Genomic DNA, 17892 nt, shown 5'->3' with positions numbered 1-17892 from the left:
GATAGTTTAGGAGTAAAATCCATTGAGATGTAAGCAGTTTAGAAGGTACATACAGTGGCTTGCAAAAGTATTCGGCCCCCTTGAACTTTTCCACATTTTGTCACATTACAGCCACAAACATGAATCAATTTTATTGGAATTCCACGTGAAAGACCAATGCAAAGTGGGGTACACGTGAGAAGTGGAACGAAAATCATACATGATTCCAAACATTTTTTTACAAATAAATAACTGCAAAGTGGGGTGTGCGTAATTATTCAGCCCCCTGAGTCAATACTTTGTAGAACCACCTTTTGCTGCAATTACAGCTGCCAGTCTTTTAGGGTATGTCTCTACCAGCTTTGCACATCTAGAGACTGAAATCCTTGCCCATTCTTCTTTGCAAAACAGCTCCAGCTCAGTCAGATTAGATGGACAGCGTTTGTGAACAGCAGTTTTCAGATCTTGCCACAGATTCTCCATTGGATTTAGATCTGGACTTTGACTGGGCCATTCTAACACATGGATATGTTTTGTTTTAAACCATTCCATTGTTGCCCTGGCTTTATGTTTAGGGTTGTTGTCCTGCTGGAAGGTGAACCTCCGCCCCAGTCTCAAGTCTTTTGCAGACTCCAAGAGGTTTTCTCCCAAGATTGCCCTGTATTTGGCTCCATCCATCTTCCCATCAACTCTGACCAGCTTCCCTGTCCCTGCTGAAGAGAAGCCCCCCCAGAGCATGATGCTGCCACCACCATATTTGACAGTGGGGATGGTGTGTTCAGAGTGATGTGCAGTGTTAGTTTTCCGCCACACATAGCGTTTTGAATTTTGACCAGAGCACCTTCTTCCACATGTTTGCTGTGTCCCCCACATGGCTTGTGGCAAACTGCAAACGGGACGTCTTATGGGTTTCTGTTAACAATGGCTTTCTTCTTGCCACTCTTCCATAAAGGCCAACTTTGTGCAGTGCACGATTAATAGTTGTCCTATGGACAGATTCCCCCACCTGAGCTGTAGATCTCTGCAGCTCGTCCAGAGTCACCATGGGCCTCTTGGCTGCATTTTTGATCAGCGCTCTCCTTGTTCGGCCTGTGAGTTTAGGTGGACGGCCTTGTCTTGGTAGGTTTACAGTTGTGCCAAACTCCTTCCATTTCTGAATGATTGCTTGAACAGTGCTCCGTAGGAAGTTCAAGGCTTTGGAAATCTTTTTGTAGCCTAAGCCTGCTTTAAATTTCTCAACAACTTTATCCCTGACCTGTCTGGTGTGTTCTTTGGACTTCATGGTGCTGTTGCTCCCAATATTCTCTTAGACAACATCTGAGGCAGTCACAGAGCAGCTGTATTTGTACTGACATTAGATTATACACAGGTGCACTCTATTTAGTCATTAGCACTCATCAGGCAATGTTGTACACCACTTTGTATTGGTCTTTCACGTGGAATTCCAATAAAATTGATTCATGTTTGTGGCTGTAATGTGACAAAATGTGGAAAAGTTCAAGGGGGCCGAATACTTTTGCAAGCCACTGTATATGGGGGTAACCAGGGGAAAGCCGCATAGTTTAGTGGGCCTCAAAAGAACTGCACCTGTCTAATTCTCCTGCAACTACTGCACAAGCAATCAGCTGAGCAGTGCCACTTATCCTTGCTTACTATTTTATACTGCTCACAACATCTATAGGCTAAATATTATTATATGAACTGGGGGACTAAATAAGTACTGTAAATTGATGGATGGTTAAATTGTGATTGTGACGTACTGCCTGTGTTTATAACCTTTAATTGACAAGTAGGCTGGCGAGCTATTATTTTTAGAACTTTAAAAATAAGTATTTTTTAGTGAATGAAAATGAATGCCAGTTTAGAGGGCATCAGCAGCCAATCTGCCAAATCATAAAAGTTTTGATTAACTGATTAATTCAGAAAACAAAGCCCCTTTGTGAAACATCTGGCTTGCAGGTGCATAAAACACAGCTCTTTTATAAATGAAAGGGAAAACATGGCGAAAACATTTAGGCAAATGTCAGCTGTGCCATGAAAATGTATCAGTGCCACTGAACTGAAATACCACTATAGGTGTTAAGAAGTTGGCACTAGTATAAAAAGACATTTTGCTCATTAAACCATCAGCTCTTTATTTGTAAATAAAGAGAGCTGTGCAATGGGATGTGAAGCAAATGAAGTAGTTATGTTGATTCACATCCAGTGAATTAATCCGTTATCTGGTGAGATTGTTATTATGATATAAGCGTATGTATAATGTAAGATTTCATACTGTTTATGCACTAGTGAAAAAGAGAGATGCAGTGTTCTGTTTGGATGGGATCTGGCACTGAGATAAGATTTGAGAATTGTCTGGGGCAGGTGAGAAGCTTGGGAAGATTGGGGGTCTGGATATGTAGAGCCAGGTGGATGCTGCACTGGATCAAGTGATCTGGATTATGTACATAGACTGTAAGCAAAAGTTAAAAAACAGGAAAGCTGCTGCATGCATTTATAACTGTGTTGACCTGTAGAACACCATGCCTCTTCTAAATCCCTCTTGGTAATGGTTTAGCCAAACATTAAAATGAAAGGTTTGTTTTCCTTCCTTTTCTTCTGGAGTTTGTATGATTTTCCCTGTGCTTGCAGAAGCTGCAGCATTTCAGAGAGGTTCCCTGTGGTTAAGCTAAAAATACAGGATATTACACATTGTTTTTATAGCTCTCACAGCAGCTCGGCTGAGATTTTCTGCAGCTGAACTATCACGACTCTGAAGTAATTGTTCTTTACTGAAATGTTAATGTACCTATTCTTACCTCCCCCTCACTGGAGCCACAAAGGGTGCCCTTGACAAAGGTGCTTTTCTAAAGGGACCACAATACTCAAGTGAGTGATAAGAACTGTGCCTGAATGTCCTGGTTGACCTTGAACAAGCCATGGGTCATGTTGACAATACTACTTCAGAGTATGTGGAAGTCTAAGCAAGTTAGACTGAGTAGTATGTTTTTTTTTTTTTATTAATCATGGATTGGCATCATTGGGATTTTTATTGGCCTTTTTTTTAATGAAATTAAAAAGGGTTCATGAATTTTATTGTCTTGAGACTATTTTGCAGTTATAAGTAATACAAAGCATTGTAAAAATGTTTCCCAGTGCAAGGCGCCTCTTGGCAATAATGAAGAAATGTGCAGCTTCAAGGACTAAATGTGGAAACTCTATAAAGGAAACAGTTGCTAAAAGCAAGATTTGTAAAAGAGTTGTCCTGTCACTGTAATAAAGATTCCAAAACATTTTGCAGGAAGTCAGGACAGAGGTTGAGATCAGTTCTTCCTTGCATCAGAATAAAGAATTTAGGATCACACAAACTAGAAGGTTCTATATTGAAAGCAGCCATACACAATAGGACCAGGTTGGCCACTTATTAGTCCAGCACATTAGGCTAGCACATAACTGACTGCCTCAGGCTAATCAATCAGTTTCCTCTGAGAAAGCTGATCGGTCAGCGAAATGCGTCAGGTGAGAATAACACCACAAGTGGAACATACACGCCGGCAGGATCCGCCTTTGGAATGGGACAGTAGCCATGCAAACTGGTGTATTTTATAAGACTGATCTCAATCGACAAAATGCGATATATTATTAAACAGTATTATACTATTTGGATTTTTATTAATGGTGTTCGGAATAACTATCTGTAACAGCATGAACCCATCTGATTCTACACACTGAATCTGTTTGGAATATAAAAAGGAATAGACACTTTGGCATTTTCTATAACACTGGGTGTGAACTTAAGTGTATTTGATACAATTCACTATAAGAGTTCCTGATTTCTCTGTTGCTATAGGTGCTGATCTATTTTAGTATTCTGTGATATTGTGTGCAGCTGGGAGACTGTGAGAAGATCGGCAAGAGAAAACAATCCTGAAAGACTAACACTGTCAAACATACTTGCTGTGTTGCCTCAGGCTAATGCCAGACTGGGCTGGTTCTTGGCTTGCAGATAAACGCAGGCCAAGTATCAGCGCCTGCACTGACATAAGCCTTTCCCTTCACGCAGAGCCATTGCATTGGCCCGGGTGCATGCATATGGAGTGGATTTGGCGTCTGAAACTCTCAAGTATGCATTCTGGCCCCAAAATACTTCCCATGAACTTTCATCCATCCTGCAAAATGTTATCTCAATCTTTATATTAGATATAGGCAGATCTTGGTGCCAAAATGCATAACGGAGTGTTTTGGTGCCCAAATTCGCTCCATGTGCCTGCCCCCAGGCTGATGCAATGGCTTCAGGTGCAGGAACAGGGAAAGGTTAATGCCAGCAGAGTGGAACAGTGATTCATGACCTGTGGATATATCAGCCCATCTGGCATTAGCCTAAAATGTAACAAAGAGCAAGACCCCATCTAATCCTGTATTTATAATTGTGCTGTATTTATATGTGCTTATTCTTCTATAGTATGTATAAATGAGTATATATCTACATCCTGATGATGGTCCCTAGCGGATCAAAACACGTCAAAGCTTGTTTCATTTTTATTTTGATTAAATACAGATTTTTCTATTATGTGCCAATATATATAGGTATATACATGTGTGGGATCAGTTATCCGGAAACCCGTTATACAGAAAGTTACGAAATTACAGGAAGGCCATCTCCCATAGACTCCATTATAAGCACATAATTCAAACTTTTTCAATTATTTTCTTTTTCTCTGTAGTAATAAAACAGTACCTTGTACTTGATCACAACTAAGATATAATCAATCCTGATTGAAGGCAAAACAATCTTATTGGGTTTAATTAATGTTTAAACAATGACTTAAGGTATGGAGATCCAAATTATGGAAAGATCACTTTTTTTGGAAAATCCAGTGTCCCAAGCATTCTGCATAACAGGTCCCAAACCTGTATTTTTTTTTGTTAATTATAAGTAAAGGAAAAAAGTAAAAATTCTTACTGGGGGTGTGTTTACACTTTCCTCCTCTAGGAATGTGGACTCAGCCTGGCTGCTGATCTGAGGATAGGAGAATGTTTCTGCAGGGGAGGCTTCTGGGAGAATCGGAGCCCTCAGTAACCTCATATTCTGGGGTAGCAGATTCACGGGAGGGACGATAGTGCTGGCCTACGGTTAAATCAAAAGCATGTTATTTAACTTCAGGAACCTGTTGCAAGAAAAACAATATTGGACTGAGTGAGTAAACCATAATATAATGTAAGTGCACTGGGCTTGCAAAAATATCCAGACCCATGGCTGATTTTTTTTTTGACTAACAAAATTGAAATGTTTTCTCTCGATATTTTTCTTTCAAATCAGCAAAACTAACATTTGGTTTCATATGATATACTTTTTTGTTGAAAAAAGCTGTTTGCATGAAGTATTCCATCCCCACACATATATGTTTTGTAGAAGCCACATTTATAGCAATAACAGCTTTCAATTCCAATTAGATTTTGGTCTTTATTTTTTTTTTTTGCGGTTTTTGAATTATTTACATTTTTCATTCAACTATTGCCTGGCTTGATATTTTAACAGCTGTATGATTGCTAGGGCTCAATGACCCCAGCAACCAGGCAGCAGTGTGGAAGGATAGAATACACAATACAAAAATATGAATGAAATGAAAGCCTCCCAGTCTGATTTTTTTTGTTGTTGCAGAGATAAGTCCCCATGACAACCAAATAGCATTTTTACTTGTAGGCAGAAAAAGGCAGAATAGGAAGGCTAATAATTCAAAAATCATAAAAAATTGTTGTTCATAATAGCTATAACTGACTTTGGCTTGGCCTTTAAAGGTCCTTCACTTTTTTTGTTCTGGAGTCAGTAATATTAATTTGTCATCTTCCCCTTGAAATATGAACATTTAACTTAGATTCAGATTTTTATCTGACTGAAATAGGTTTGTTGCAATATTTCCTGTATTTTTTGTTCCAGCCCCTGCTGATGAAACCTGGCAAACTCACTCGTTAATAGTGTGCAAAGTTGGTACATACTTAGCCCATAGTATAAAGCTGTTATTGCTGCAAAAGATGGCACTGTATAGAAAGCTGTAAAAAAGCATTAATAAAACCTATTGGTGGAATGGATTATAAAACATCCCTTGCAGTCTGGATTAACCAGTATAAATGTGGCAGCTCCCTTTTAAACCCATAAGCTTTATAAATATGATGAAACTGTACTTTGCAAGCATTTATGGGCCAACATAAAACCATATCATAATAATGTTAAGTACCCAAGTGACATGCTCTGATCCTACAGAAAATGTGCAGTACTGCAAATAAATATACAATGAAGCTTATCGCAATGTGATGGAAATGCCACAATTATGGCATATCTTGTTACACACCATTTAATACTTGTTCTAGCTCATTAGTACAGATTACTTATTATTATAGTGTTGAAATTGTAAACTTCCTGGCATTAAAGAAACTATTGGAATTTGAATGCAACATCAGTGTGTGAATTATTCCTATGCAGTTTAACAGCTACTGATGTAAGAACAAGGTTTATGTAAGTCCCAGACACTGTGGGCACTTTAGCTGCGTATTTGTAAGCCCCAGATCTATTCCAATTAAAGTACAGTTCAATACAATGAAACTAATTAGCCCAAGGTAAAGAAATCCTTAAATCAATCCATAGATGTTTTACCATTACCCATCAATATGTTCTTTTAAACAGGGACAAATTGGTTCACCCAGAAATCCCCCCCCCCCCTTGTATCAACTGTGGGCTACAGCAATAGGTAAGCAGGGACACCCCTGGTCCTCGCTACTGACCAAAAAGCTACCTAAAAAGGCCTCACCCTCTGCTATTACAAAGCAAAATATTCCAGGCTGGGCACAAGCTTATGAAATTTGTACAATACCCTTCCCAAACCCCTCTATGACACAACCTGGACTTCCCCCAACTGGTGCCACACAACCCTCCTAGAATCTGGCACACCCTAAATCTTACCATGATTGGGAGTGTCTGGGCTGGTAACCAAGTTATACCCCTACAACAACTATGTGATGACAGACAACTCCATGCATGCAGTGGCTCACATACCATAAGGTATCAATAGCTTTCACCACCCAATCTGCTCGCTCCATCATCACGGTGGCCAACTCTCCAATAATTGATACCCTGTTAGCGCCAGTCCATAAGGGCAAGATCTCGGCCCTGTACAAACAACTGCACAAACCAATACATATATAGACCCTGAACTGCGTGCTTGAGAGGCTTGGGAGAACGAGATGCTCAATGAGAATGGATTCTTACCACCCCTAAGCTTGTATTATTCTCATACAGGCATAACCTACTACAACTGGATTTAATACACAGGGCCTATTATACTTTACAAAGATTGTATGCTATGAAAGTTGTTATTTCACCCTTGTGCCCGAGATGTGGCTCCGCGGAGGAAAAATGCTTACCTATATGCACTGGAAAGACTGCTTTGGCACCCCAGTTCCTTTTCCCCCAGCAGATCCCCCACCGATGGCAATGGATCCCCAATAACAACTCCTTAGTCCCCAGCGCTAAGAGGAGTGCCCATGGACTAAACCGCAAGAAGTGCTAACTTCCAACAAATAGCAATGCATACTGTAACCTTGTCTTTTTTTCTTTGTTGTTTAATAAAAATATTATTTGGCAAAAAAAACCAAAAAAAAAAACCAGGGACACATTAAAGGGGAAGTGAAGTCTACATAACCCCTATCATAGGATACACAAGAATACAGAGAGTAAGTATAAAAATCTACATTATTAATGAAAATAAAGCTAGCTTATTAACTTTTATATTAGTTATTTAATAAAGACTTACTTTTATTTAAAAAAAAAAAAAAATATCGGGAGTGCCCTGGAGTTTTTACAGGAATTGGAGAATGATAATGGCTATCCTTTTTTTGTGAGGAGCATGTATTACTACAAAATTTTCAGAGCTACCAATGGTCTTCAAGCTGTGGCCAGACTTTGAGTCCTAGTACCCTCCTTGCCAGTGGAATGCTGGGAGTTTCAATTTATGTACAGATCTACAGCTAGGTTATACTCATACTGTTGTACATTGTTTTCTGTGCGAATAGATGTATAATGTTCTCTGGTGCTGAACACTCAGAGCAATTGCATTGCCTAGTGAATGTGGCTATAACAAGATGCAGGATTCCCCTGTACCAAGGACATAACAGCAACAACATTTTAGCTTTCCATTAATGACACCTGCAGTACTATAATAATATATTAGTAAGGCCAATGTTTGCTTCCAATGAGAACTGGTGGCAATATTAAGGCAAACCTGTGCAACTGTCCCCCAAAACAGTATGACTAAAAAGCCAACATATGCAAGACATATTAAAAAAGATTCTTGATATTCGCAAGGTCATTTTATATTCCTGCACTAAAATATTAGAAGAATACTACATGAACAGCTCAGAAGACTGCAAATAAATCCACTGATTATTTTTGCCACAACTAAATATTTCATGCAAATCAAACTGTCTGCAATGTAAAAAGGAAATTGATATTAACACCACAGTCAGTCACCAAACTCCTACAGCAACGACCAATCTCTATGGCTACATATTTGCTTTCGACTTTCAGTGTGCTAGGTAGCAACCAGTTTATCAGTAATATTACAGTAATTATTGTTACTGACAGCACATTAACTCCTGTTGGCATAGCTAATAGGCCATGGAGCTCAGCAGATTAGCAAGGAATGCAAAGAAAAAAAAGAATTAATTATTTCCAAGCCACTGCTTGCTTAGAACCAAGGATAGAGAAAATAATAGTTAATAAGAGTTAAAAAGAAGCTAAGAGCAAATGTTTACCTTAACTCATTTTCATAGAAATTCACTTAGCAGATCTGTGGACTGACATAAACTTGAAACCCCCACCTCATGCTACCTACTCTTCCTGCTGATTGCAAGTCCCCTAACTTACAATTGCTTTGGCGATTTGCCCCCATGAGTCGATTCCTGTCAGATCTGTAAATATCCTACCATTAAAGATTAATTCAAATTGCAGCAACCAATCATAACAAGACTGGGGAAGAAGAAGTTCCAACTTGAGCACACACCACATATACAATAAAACCCACATTTTCCGTTTTTCAGGGAACCAAAAAAAAAAAAAAAGTGTCAAATCCGGGGAAATCAGGGTATGTAAAATTAAGATTTTATTGTACACTGATCATTAGTGTACATTTTAGCACCCTCATACTAGCATCCATTAAAGAGTACTGTACTTGTAAAATTAAATACTGAGGACAGATTCCAAAATGTGGCCACTGAGTTTGCAGCAAATATGAATTGATTTGGAAGCAAACCCTAAAGTTGTCCCATGGAACAGATATAACTAAAGGAAAGGGACACACAATACGATTTTGGGTATAATATGATCGGGGATCAATTTAACAGCCAAATTGTTAGTTTTATATTGCAATTTTGTTATATGAGAAAAGAACACAATGGTTTAGAGCAGTGCTGTCCAACTTCTACGGTGCCGAGGGCCGGAATTTCTCTAGCATACGTGGTGGAGGGCCGCTAATGGAAGCCAGTTTTGACCACTCCCCTTTTTGAAACCACACCCACTTCAAACCACACCTATTTTATCACAATGGTGGTAGCAAAGCAAAATCCCAAATGCTTGGTCCTTACTGTGGGGATATCAACCATCATTCATATGTGAAAGAATTATGTCATATTAAGATATACCCTTAAATTCCATATGCCTCCTCCTCCCCTGTGGATAGCACAGCAACCCCCAGTACATAATTACACACCTTAGGGACCATTTAATGGCTATTTCCAACTGCTAACAAACTCCCGCAACAAACCCCTGCCAGGTTCACCTCCCACAAGCAGAACAGGGCAAGCAGAGTATGGCACACACAGGCAGCACTCTGCCTGTCCTATGCTGTCTGTGTGTGCAATAATCTGCCTGTCCTACCCTGCCTGTGTGTGCCATACTCTGCCTTCTCTATGCTGCCACTGTGTGCCATACTCTGCCTGTCCTACCCTGCCTGTGTGTGCTATACTCTGCCTTCTCTATGCTGCCTCTGTGTGCCATACTCTGCCTGCCCTACCCTGCCTGTGTGTGCCATACTCTGCCTGCCCTACCCTGACTGTGTGTGCCATACTCTGCCTGCCCTACCCTGACTGTGTGTGCCATACTCTGCCTGCCCTACCCTTCCTGTGTGTGGCATACCCTCCCTGACCTATGCTGCCTGTGTGTGCCATACTCTACCTGCCCTATGCTGGCTGTATGTGCCATACTCTGCCTACAGTACCTATGTCTGAGGTGTGAAGAAGTGAACAATGGGAGTGATTACAGCCTGAGCCTGAGGTGTGAACACTGCAGGGGGTGAACAATGCAGGTATAAAAAGGTGTGAAAAACACAGGGGATTACATTTTTAAACAATACAGAGGGATTACAGCCTGAATCTGAGGTGAGAACCATGCAGGGGGCCAGTTAGTTAATCTCAGTACTGATACCATTTAATGCTTACTCAAAGGTAAGCCATCAAAGCAGCCAGACAGGTGGGGGGCCACACAGAGGGGGGTCGCGGGCCGCATGCGGCCCGCGGGCCGCCAGTTGGACAGCACTGGTTTAGAGTAAGGATATATAAGCGGAGCAATAGGAGGGGGTCATGATCTAGTCAGCTGCTGCAACAAAAGGGTGTGCAATTATAATTTGAAGGATCTGGTTTAACAACTTTAATATATTAATAGTAGAAATACAAGTTGGGACATTAATAGCTTCACATAAGATTGTGATTATCTATGAGAGTCGCTTCGCACCCCTTTGTATCATTTGACTGCTGATATGACACTTAGCATCGATTTGCACAGAATTCACATAGCAGGTTTCACTGCTTTTACATCATGGTAAAATGATTTAAATTAAGGAATGAACTGTGGATGTACACAGAAACATGTTTAGTTTCCACATTCTTACCCTATTTACAAATTGAGATGATTTTGTTTTCATATTAATTGTCGAGGGACCTTGTGTGTTCATGTGGCATTTACAGTAAGGTGGTGCCCAGCATTATTTTTATACGATATATTCTATGTGACACCCTTCAGATCACAGCACACCCTGGCTGCACACACCTGCACATCCCTAATAAAGTCTCTGGGAATTCAGCCTCAACATGTCTAACAGTGATTTATGGAGGATATCTTGCTAGGACATATGGAACAGATCTCACAATTTTCTGCATAACCCAGTCATGTGATTCCTTATGAACAGAAAATAGCTGCAAAGTGATTTTCTAGAGGACACTAGGGCTCCTATAAAGCGTGTGGCAAATGTAGTGGTTTGGGGTGCTCAGATGGACAGTTTTAAAATGTGGCAACCACATTCCTAGGATACTCATTTGTGTGGGCAACTTCATACAATGCAATTGCACTTGTGCATGGCACAGATTTGGTCACATAGAAATTACCTGTGCTGATATTTATGCAAAATGATTGAGGGAGGCAACATGAGTTGATTATTGGGGATTTTGTATGTTTTTTTGATTCATATTTACTGGGGAAAATGAGGTAAGAAAAAGTCACATAGCTTTAAGGTTAGATCTTTAAAATACCATAACTAGCAAAAATCCAGTGAGTCCTTACAGATCACAACTTGCCAAAAACAAGTCTTTCTCTCTTCAAAACTATTACAAAAATAATTTGTAATATTATTTTACTATGCTCTGATTTTTCCCATGCAGATGCCTGTTTCTGTGTAAGTATATACATATGCACTCATCACACAAATTTACAGTAAATAGCAGTGCCAGTACAAACGCGTATCAGCCCCATGGAAAACAAAACAAACAGCGGACAGTACCTTTTTAGAACAGCTTGCTACAGATGACACACATACATTAACTTGTTGGTATATGGCATCAGCCTGTATTTACAAACATTTACATACAAACCACATGCATTAATGCATGGTTAAATGCAAACAGTGCTGCACTGACTGACACACAGCACGTAAGCTGCCCAGAGGCCGATACATAGATACTAAGAATACCTACAGGAAATATATCAAACTAACAATGAAGTACACAAGTCTGCACATGTTTAGTGATTTACGCATTAACCTCTAATATTACATATTGTTGGTACTGTAAGCCTGAAACAAGAGGCGTAAGCAAACCAATAATTATCTTATTCTAAATGAGTCTAATGGTACTTGGCCCTTCAGCTGGCTCCATTGCTCAATCAATCACTGTTCCCGTAACTTAAAGGGATACTGTTGTAAAAACTCTCAGATCTGCGTCAGTCAAAGGCTGACCAGGCTGTTTGCCAGGGGCTGCATTTGTAACCCCATGGCACTGCCCTCCCCTAGGGAACAGCAAATAAAGGCACAGAATCAAGGTGACTTTTATGCTAGCCTGTATTTCCTGTTTGCTAGATCTCTTTAGTCATCTCTAAGCGAGGCCAGGCCTCCGAGCTGCAGCTACAAGCTGGGCCAGGCAACTGCAGTTAGCTAGCAATGCTGTGCACCATACCTTTTCATTTATCGGTCTCTGGGTGGACTGACTGCAGAGGTCACATATGTAGAAAGTGCAGATACTGCGGTCAATTATGGATGGTCATGGACCCATAGGGCAAACTAACAAATTCTGTTTGAATTAGACAAGGAATGATTTCTGAAGGAATGACAAGGCATTATATTTCATTTATATTCCCTTAAAGGGGTGGTTCACCTTTAGTATGTTACAGAATGGCCTAGTTTAAGCAACTTCTGAATTGGTCTTTATTTTTTTTTCTTTTATAGTTATTGAATAATCTGGCTTCCTCTTCTAACTCTTTCCATTTTTCAAATGGTGGACACTGACCCCAGCAACCAAAAACGATTGCTCTGTGTGGCTACAATTATGTTATTTAGGATATTCTTTTATTGTTAGCTGATTACTCATCTTTCTATTTAGGCCTCTCTCTCATGTTCATGTCTCTTTCAAATCAATCCCTAGTTGCTAGGATGAATTGGACCCTAGCAACCAGATAGCTGTTGAAATTCAACATAGAGATACTGTACAATTCAAGATTCAGTACATTTTCCCATCAAACCTTTTTCTACCATCAGTCAGTATGTTATAGATAATAAAATCAAATGTTTATAGGACTATGCATTTACTGCCTAGAAGATCAGTATTCCGGTGTGTGGTGTAATGTTAAAAAGCCAGCTAGGTGCGTCACCCTCAGTGCCCAGTGGAGTGGTCTTTTCAAATCTGTCAGCTGGGAGAGCAGTGTTACCTTGGTGACTGTCTGCTCAGCGACTGTGCTTGGCCGACGTTGCCGTGCGTCAATTCTGGACTCCACAGGGAAGCTGCTGCGGTGAGATTTTAGCCTTTCCACTAACAGGTAATATATAGCAGCAAAGTGGTTGTAGCTACGGTTCTGCAGTGACTGGAAATACACAAAAACCGTTGTTATAAATGAGAGAAACAGGTATGTCAGTGGGACAACCCAAACACTGCAGGTTTATATGGATGGAGACCTTATACACACATAAGCACGCAAGAAAATTGGCATCTACATAGGAGCTCCTGACATACAGTGACATGTCTGAAAGCGAACACATTTTTTAACACTGCCACTGCCACATCATGCGGGTGAAAAATACTAAATGGGAACAGCAAAGCAAAAATACCTAAAGGGGAACTATCACAAAAATTAAAATATATATGTATATAAGCTTCATTATATTTAAATAAGAACTTTCTAAACATACTCAATTAAAAATTCTGTACTGTTTCTGAAGTAATCAAGTTTCTCTTCACTATCCTCCTCTTAGCATCTGTTTCTCTTCATTCTCTCCTGCAGGAGTGGGGAGTCTGATTGGCCTGACAGTTAGAGCTAATATATCTTTTGGGGGGGCTCCCTTTCCTAGCAGACGTCTAAGAGCTCACTTGAATAATTTGGCACAAAGAGAGAAAGATGCTGAGAGAGGGGCACAGAGTCACTTGATTATTTCTTAAAGGGTCAGGATTTTTAAATTAAGAAAAACGTTTTTTTTCAGTAAAAGGCAGCTCATAATAAATTGCAATTTTCATGATAGTTCCCCTTTAAAAAGTCAAAGGGATTCTATTAAATACTGTTCTTCAAGCGTGCAAGTGAACAGAGCTAGGCTTTGTTAATTAACACAAATCCTCTATTGCATAGCAGCACCTTGTATTTTAGCTTTCATTAAATGACTACTTGGCAGGGAACAGGCCTCTCAGGGGGTCAGGAAAAAACATATGATTGAATATCAGGCTGTGGTATTTTTTTATCTAATAATATTAAATCAGAACACATTTCTACAAGGCACAGGGGCATATCCAAGATGCCAAGTGTCAGCATTCCTTTAAAAATAAAAAGTTAAAGCCACAGCTTTTTTTTTTCCCCCTTTCTTCAATGGACATGTATATTTAATGTGCTTCCATAAGCAGGCCCGGATTTGTGGCGAGGCCACAAAGGCCCGGGTCTAGGGCGGCACAAACACAGGGGGACATCTCCCTACTGCTCCTTATGGGAGTTTTAAGTTTGGCGTTTTAAGTTTTGGCCTTGGGGCGCCTTCAGTAGAAATCCGGCGCTGTCAATAAGAAAACAAACAGCTATTTTACCGGAAGTCAAAGGCCATTTTTTGATTACAATAAACATCAAATAAAAGCGTACTTGTGTTTTCTGTCCTTCATGCATATATTAAAATGCATTATCAGGTTAAATGCTCACTCTTTTCATCTCACCTCGATAGTCTTCTGCTGGTCGATCCCCAGGCTGTGCATGAGTCGCAAAACCTGTTCATTGTATTCACCAATCGAAGCCGCTTTATCCTGGGTCTGTGAGTAGAGAACTGGCCTGTGCACAGGGACTTCAGCCATCATCCATTTATGCTCTTTTATTTGTGCAATAGAGAGACGTTTTGAAGGCTCCAGCACAAGCATCCTTCGTATTAAGTGTTCACATTCTGAAAGCAAAGAGAAAATGATTTGAACTTTAATTGATCTGACAAAAATATTAAACCAACACAAGGACAAATGACAAATATTTCACATGTGCAGTGTCCATAAGACTTAAGGCACCCAACAGTTGGTTCTGTTGGTGGGGGGAAAAAAGCTATTTCCCAATACAGTTAGTAGAGTTAACAGCAAAAAATGAAAGTGTATAAAAGTAATAAGAATAAAATATTACTGCTGCCCTGCACTGGTACAACTGGTGTGTTTGCTGTGTACACTGCTGTGTAGCCACGGGGGCAGCCATTCAAAGGAGAAAAGGCACAGGCACATAAGAGATAACAGATAAACACTATTGTATTCTAGAGAGGTCATCTGTTATCTCCTATGTAACCTGTGCCTTTTCTTTTTTCAAACTTTAATGGCTACCTCCATGGCTACACAGCAGCTTATTTATATAAACTATAGTAGTATTACTGTAGCAAACACACAACTTTTACCAATGCAGGGCAACAGTACATTATATTTTAATTACTTTAAAACACTTTCATTTTTTGGTGTTACTGTTCCTTTAATAGAGCAGCCAGCGGCTCCACTGAGAAGACCAGGAGGGTTATTACCCTGCAGTGTCAATGCTGCCAGCAAGGAAACTGAAGCAGTCAGGCTCAGAAATAAAAGATCCACTGCAAAAATCCACTAGTGCTGGGGATTAGTTTACCTGTATGTAAGTATTACCTCTGGGTTGTTGCCAACACTATGGGGCCCATTTACTAAAGAATTTTGAGATAATTTCGTATTTTTTAACTTATAGAACATTTCGGAATGTATGGGAAAAGTATGTTAAAATTCCACAAGTTTTTCATGGTTTTCGTTAAATTTCCATGAAAAAAAAAAACGTATTTTACGCAAAGACTACAAACATTTCAGAATTCTTTAAAACTTTGGTTAAACTTTCCTTGCCAGATTTGATCTGTCAAGTACCATTGAGCCCTATGGAAGGCATCAAAGCCAGAAAGCTTTTCGTGGCTTAACTAACTTTTTTGCACGAAAATATTGTGACTTTCGCAATGCAATTCGTACGAACGATAAAACCAGAAAAATAAGCCAGAAAAAAATCGGATCTTAGTAAATGTGCCCCATACCCATTTAATATCATTAAATGGATGACATTGTCTAAATCATTTATGAAGTGATTGATCATTGTACCAGTACCACCTAAAAGGTTATGTAATTGTACCAGTACCACCATAAAAGCTATGTAATTGTACCAGTACCACCTAAAAGGCTATGTAACTACCAGTACCCCCAAAAACACCACCACTAGCACCCAAATTATTTCTTTAGTGTAATAAACCATACCTGTGCGCTTTTACAGTGAGGTCTCAACTTAGACCATGTCATTTGTGCTCTACCAAGAGTTGCAGAGAGTTGTGATTTGTCTGGCAAAATCTGAAGTGTGAAGGTTATACAAAGTACCCTATCTGTTCAAAATAGTGTTACACTATCAAAAGGGCTGTAGAGTTCTTAATGGAGAAGGAAAGTTAAAAGTTAGGTGCCCTCTGTGATTATTATAGCTTACCAGACACCCCAGGCTGAGATTCTTTACATCACAATCTTCCTCCAGTACTACTTGTTGCTGGTGTGCATGTGAAGTAGAGGGAAAAGCCGAATTTAATGCAAACGGCATTTTTTTTTCACTCTACTGTGCATAAACTGGCCCAGAACAAGTGGGAAAAAAAAAGATTTTGATTCTGCATACCTGATACCCTGGGGGAACTTCTAAAAATATAAAAATTTTGGTCAAAACTTTATTTCAGATTTAAGAGGATTCTTCACTGAGAATTCTAGCAATTAGTGCTTCACCGGTCTTTCTGCAGTTATCTAACATTAATAATCAATTTTTGCATGCCAATATTACATATCAAAGGAGAAATGGACATAGTGCTCCTAGGTGTTTAGTGACAGAAAAATAATGTACAAAGAACATGAAGTATCAGTACAGAGAGTAGGTAGGATTCTCACTGACTGGAAGATGCATCAGCTGGAGAGATGGGAAAAATCATCCTTTTCAAATAATGCTGCTTTAAGAATCCTCCCTTATATTACTGGATTAGAGCTCTCAGCTATGAGAATATGTTGAAGTATGCAGGGAACTGTAGTCCAGCAACACTTGGCTAAGTGGCACATGTTTACATCTCCTGTGTTAGGAGAAAAGCACATACACATTATTCTGTATCTTTTTCCACAAGAAAGTTGTGCTCCATACAAAACCAACATTTTTCTAATCTTAATGGCATTATAATTTTTTTTTATGTTCTACTAAGAAGCATTGTGTTAAATATTACTTGCCAATCAGGACACTAAAAGGACAGGCAGGGTTTATAAATGGAAGGACTATCGGGACTACAAAGAAGTTTGAAATCATTCATTAAATGGCCTAAGCATATAAATCTTATCAACATTATGAGGAATTCGCTTACTTGAGAAGCATGTTTAAGTAAGATATTGAAATCTTTAGGGATGTCTTACTTAATTGTTCTCTTTAGCCTGGGGCCTTAGTTTCCACTACAAAGACTCTGCAGAAAGATCATGACTTTGCTTCCACCATTAATCCCCTGACTCTTGCTTCTCGTGAAAAGGCTTTTTTTTTTTTAATATCAGACAGCAAAGAAGGAGAAAATATGGGCAGGTCAGTCATGCCGCAGACGCCAGGGCTGCAACTTCTGGTCACACTATAAAAGTTCACCGTCTCGAAACAGATTATTATACTTCAAATGTTGCTGCCTAAGGAGATTTTTAGATCATGGTTTATCTAACTGAAGCTGTAACCTATACTGGAAAACAGAAACAGAGTTTTTCCAGCCCCGATTCTGTGCCCTTGGGTTTAGGAGCTTATTTGATAATAGGAACAAGCCTTGTTAATGCCCCAAGCTTATCTACCACAAAGAGTCACAAAGGATAAATTAGAGAACTGTTACTCTTAACACAATTTTTGACTAATTAGGAAAAAAG

The 17892-nt window shown here is 39.5% G+C and overlaps 1 protein-coding gene across 1 annotated transcript in view; it reads right to left on the bottom strand.

The window, feature by feature from the left end:
* sik2 (salt inducible kinase 2) overlaps nt 1-17892 on the bottom strand; it is a 103064-nt gene that overhangs the window by 12216 nt on the left and 72956 nt on the right. The window contains exons 7-9 of the mRNA XM_002932916.5: nt 14674-14894; nt 13199-13351; nt 4922-5086 (exon numbers count right to left, since the gene is read on the bottom strand). Of these exons, the coding sequence (XP_002932962.2) occupies nt 4922-5086; nt 13199-13351; nt 14674-14894 (539 nt within the window). The remainder of the gene's footprint in view (nt 1-4921; nt 5087-13198; nt 13352-14673; nt 14895-17892) is intronic.

This window comes from Xenopus tropicalis, chromosome 7, assembly GCF_000004195.4.
Source record: "Xenopus tropicalis strain Nigerian chromosome 7, UCB_Xtro_10.0, whole genome shotgun sequence".
Lineage (NCBI taxonomy): Eukaryota > Metazoa > Chordata > Amphibia > Anura > Pipidae > Xenopus > Xenopus tropicalis.
The sequence above is the reverse complement of the archived record's forward strand: the minus strand, read 5'-3'. Positions and strand labels throughout refer to the sequence as shown.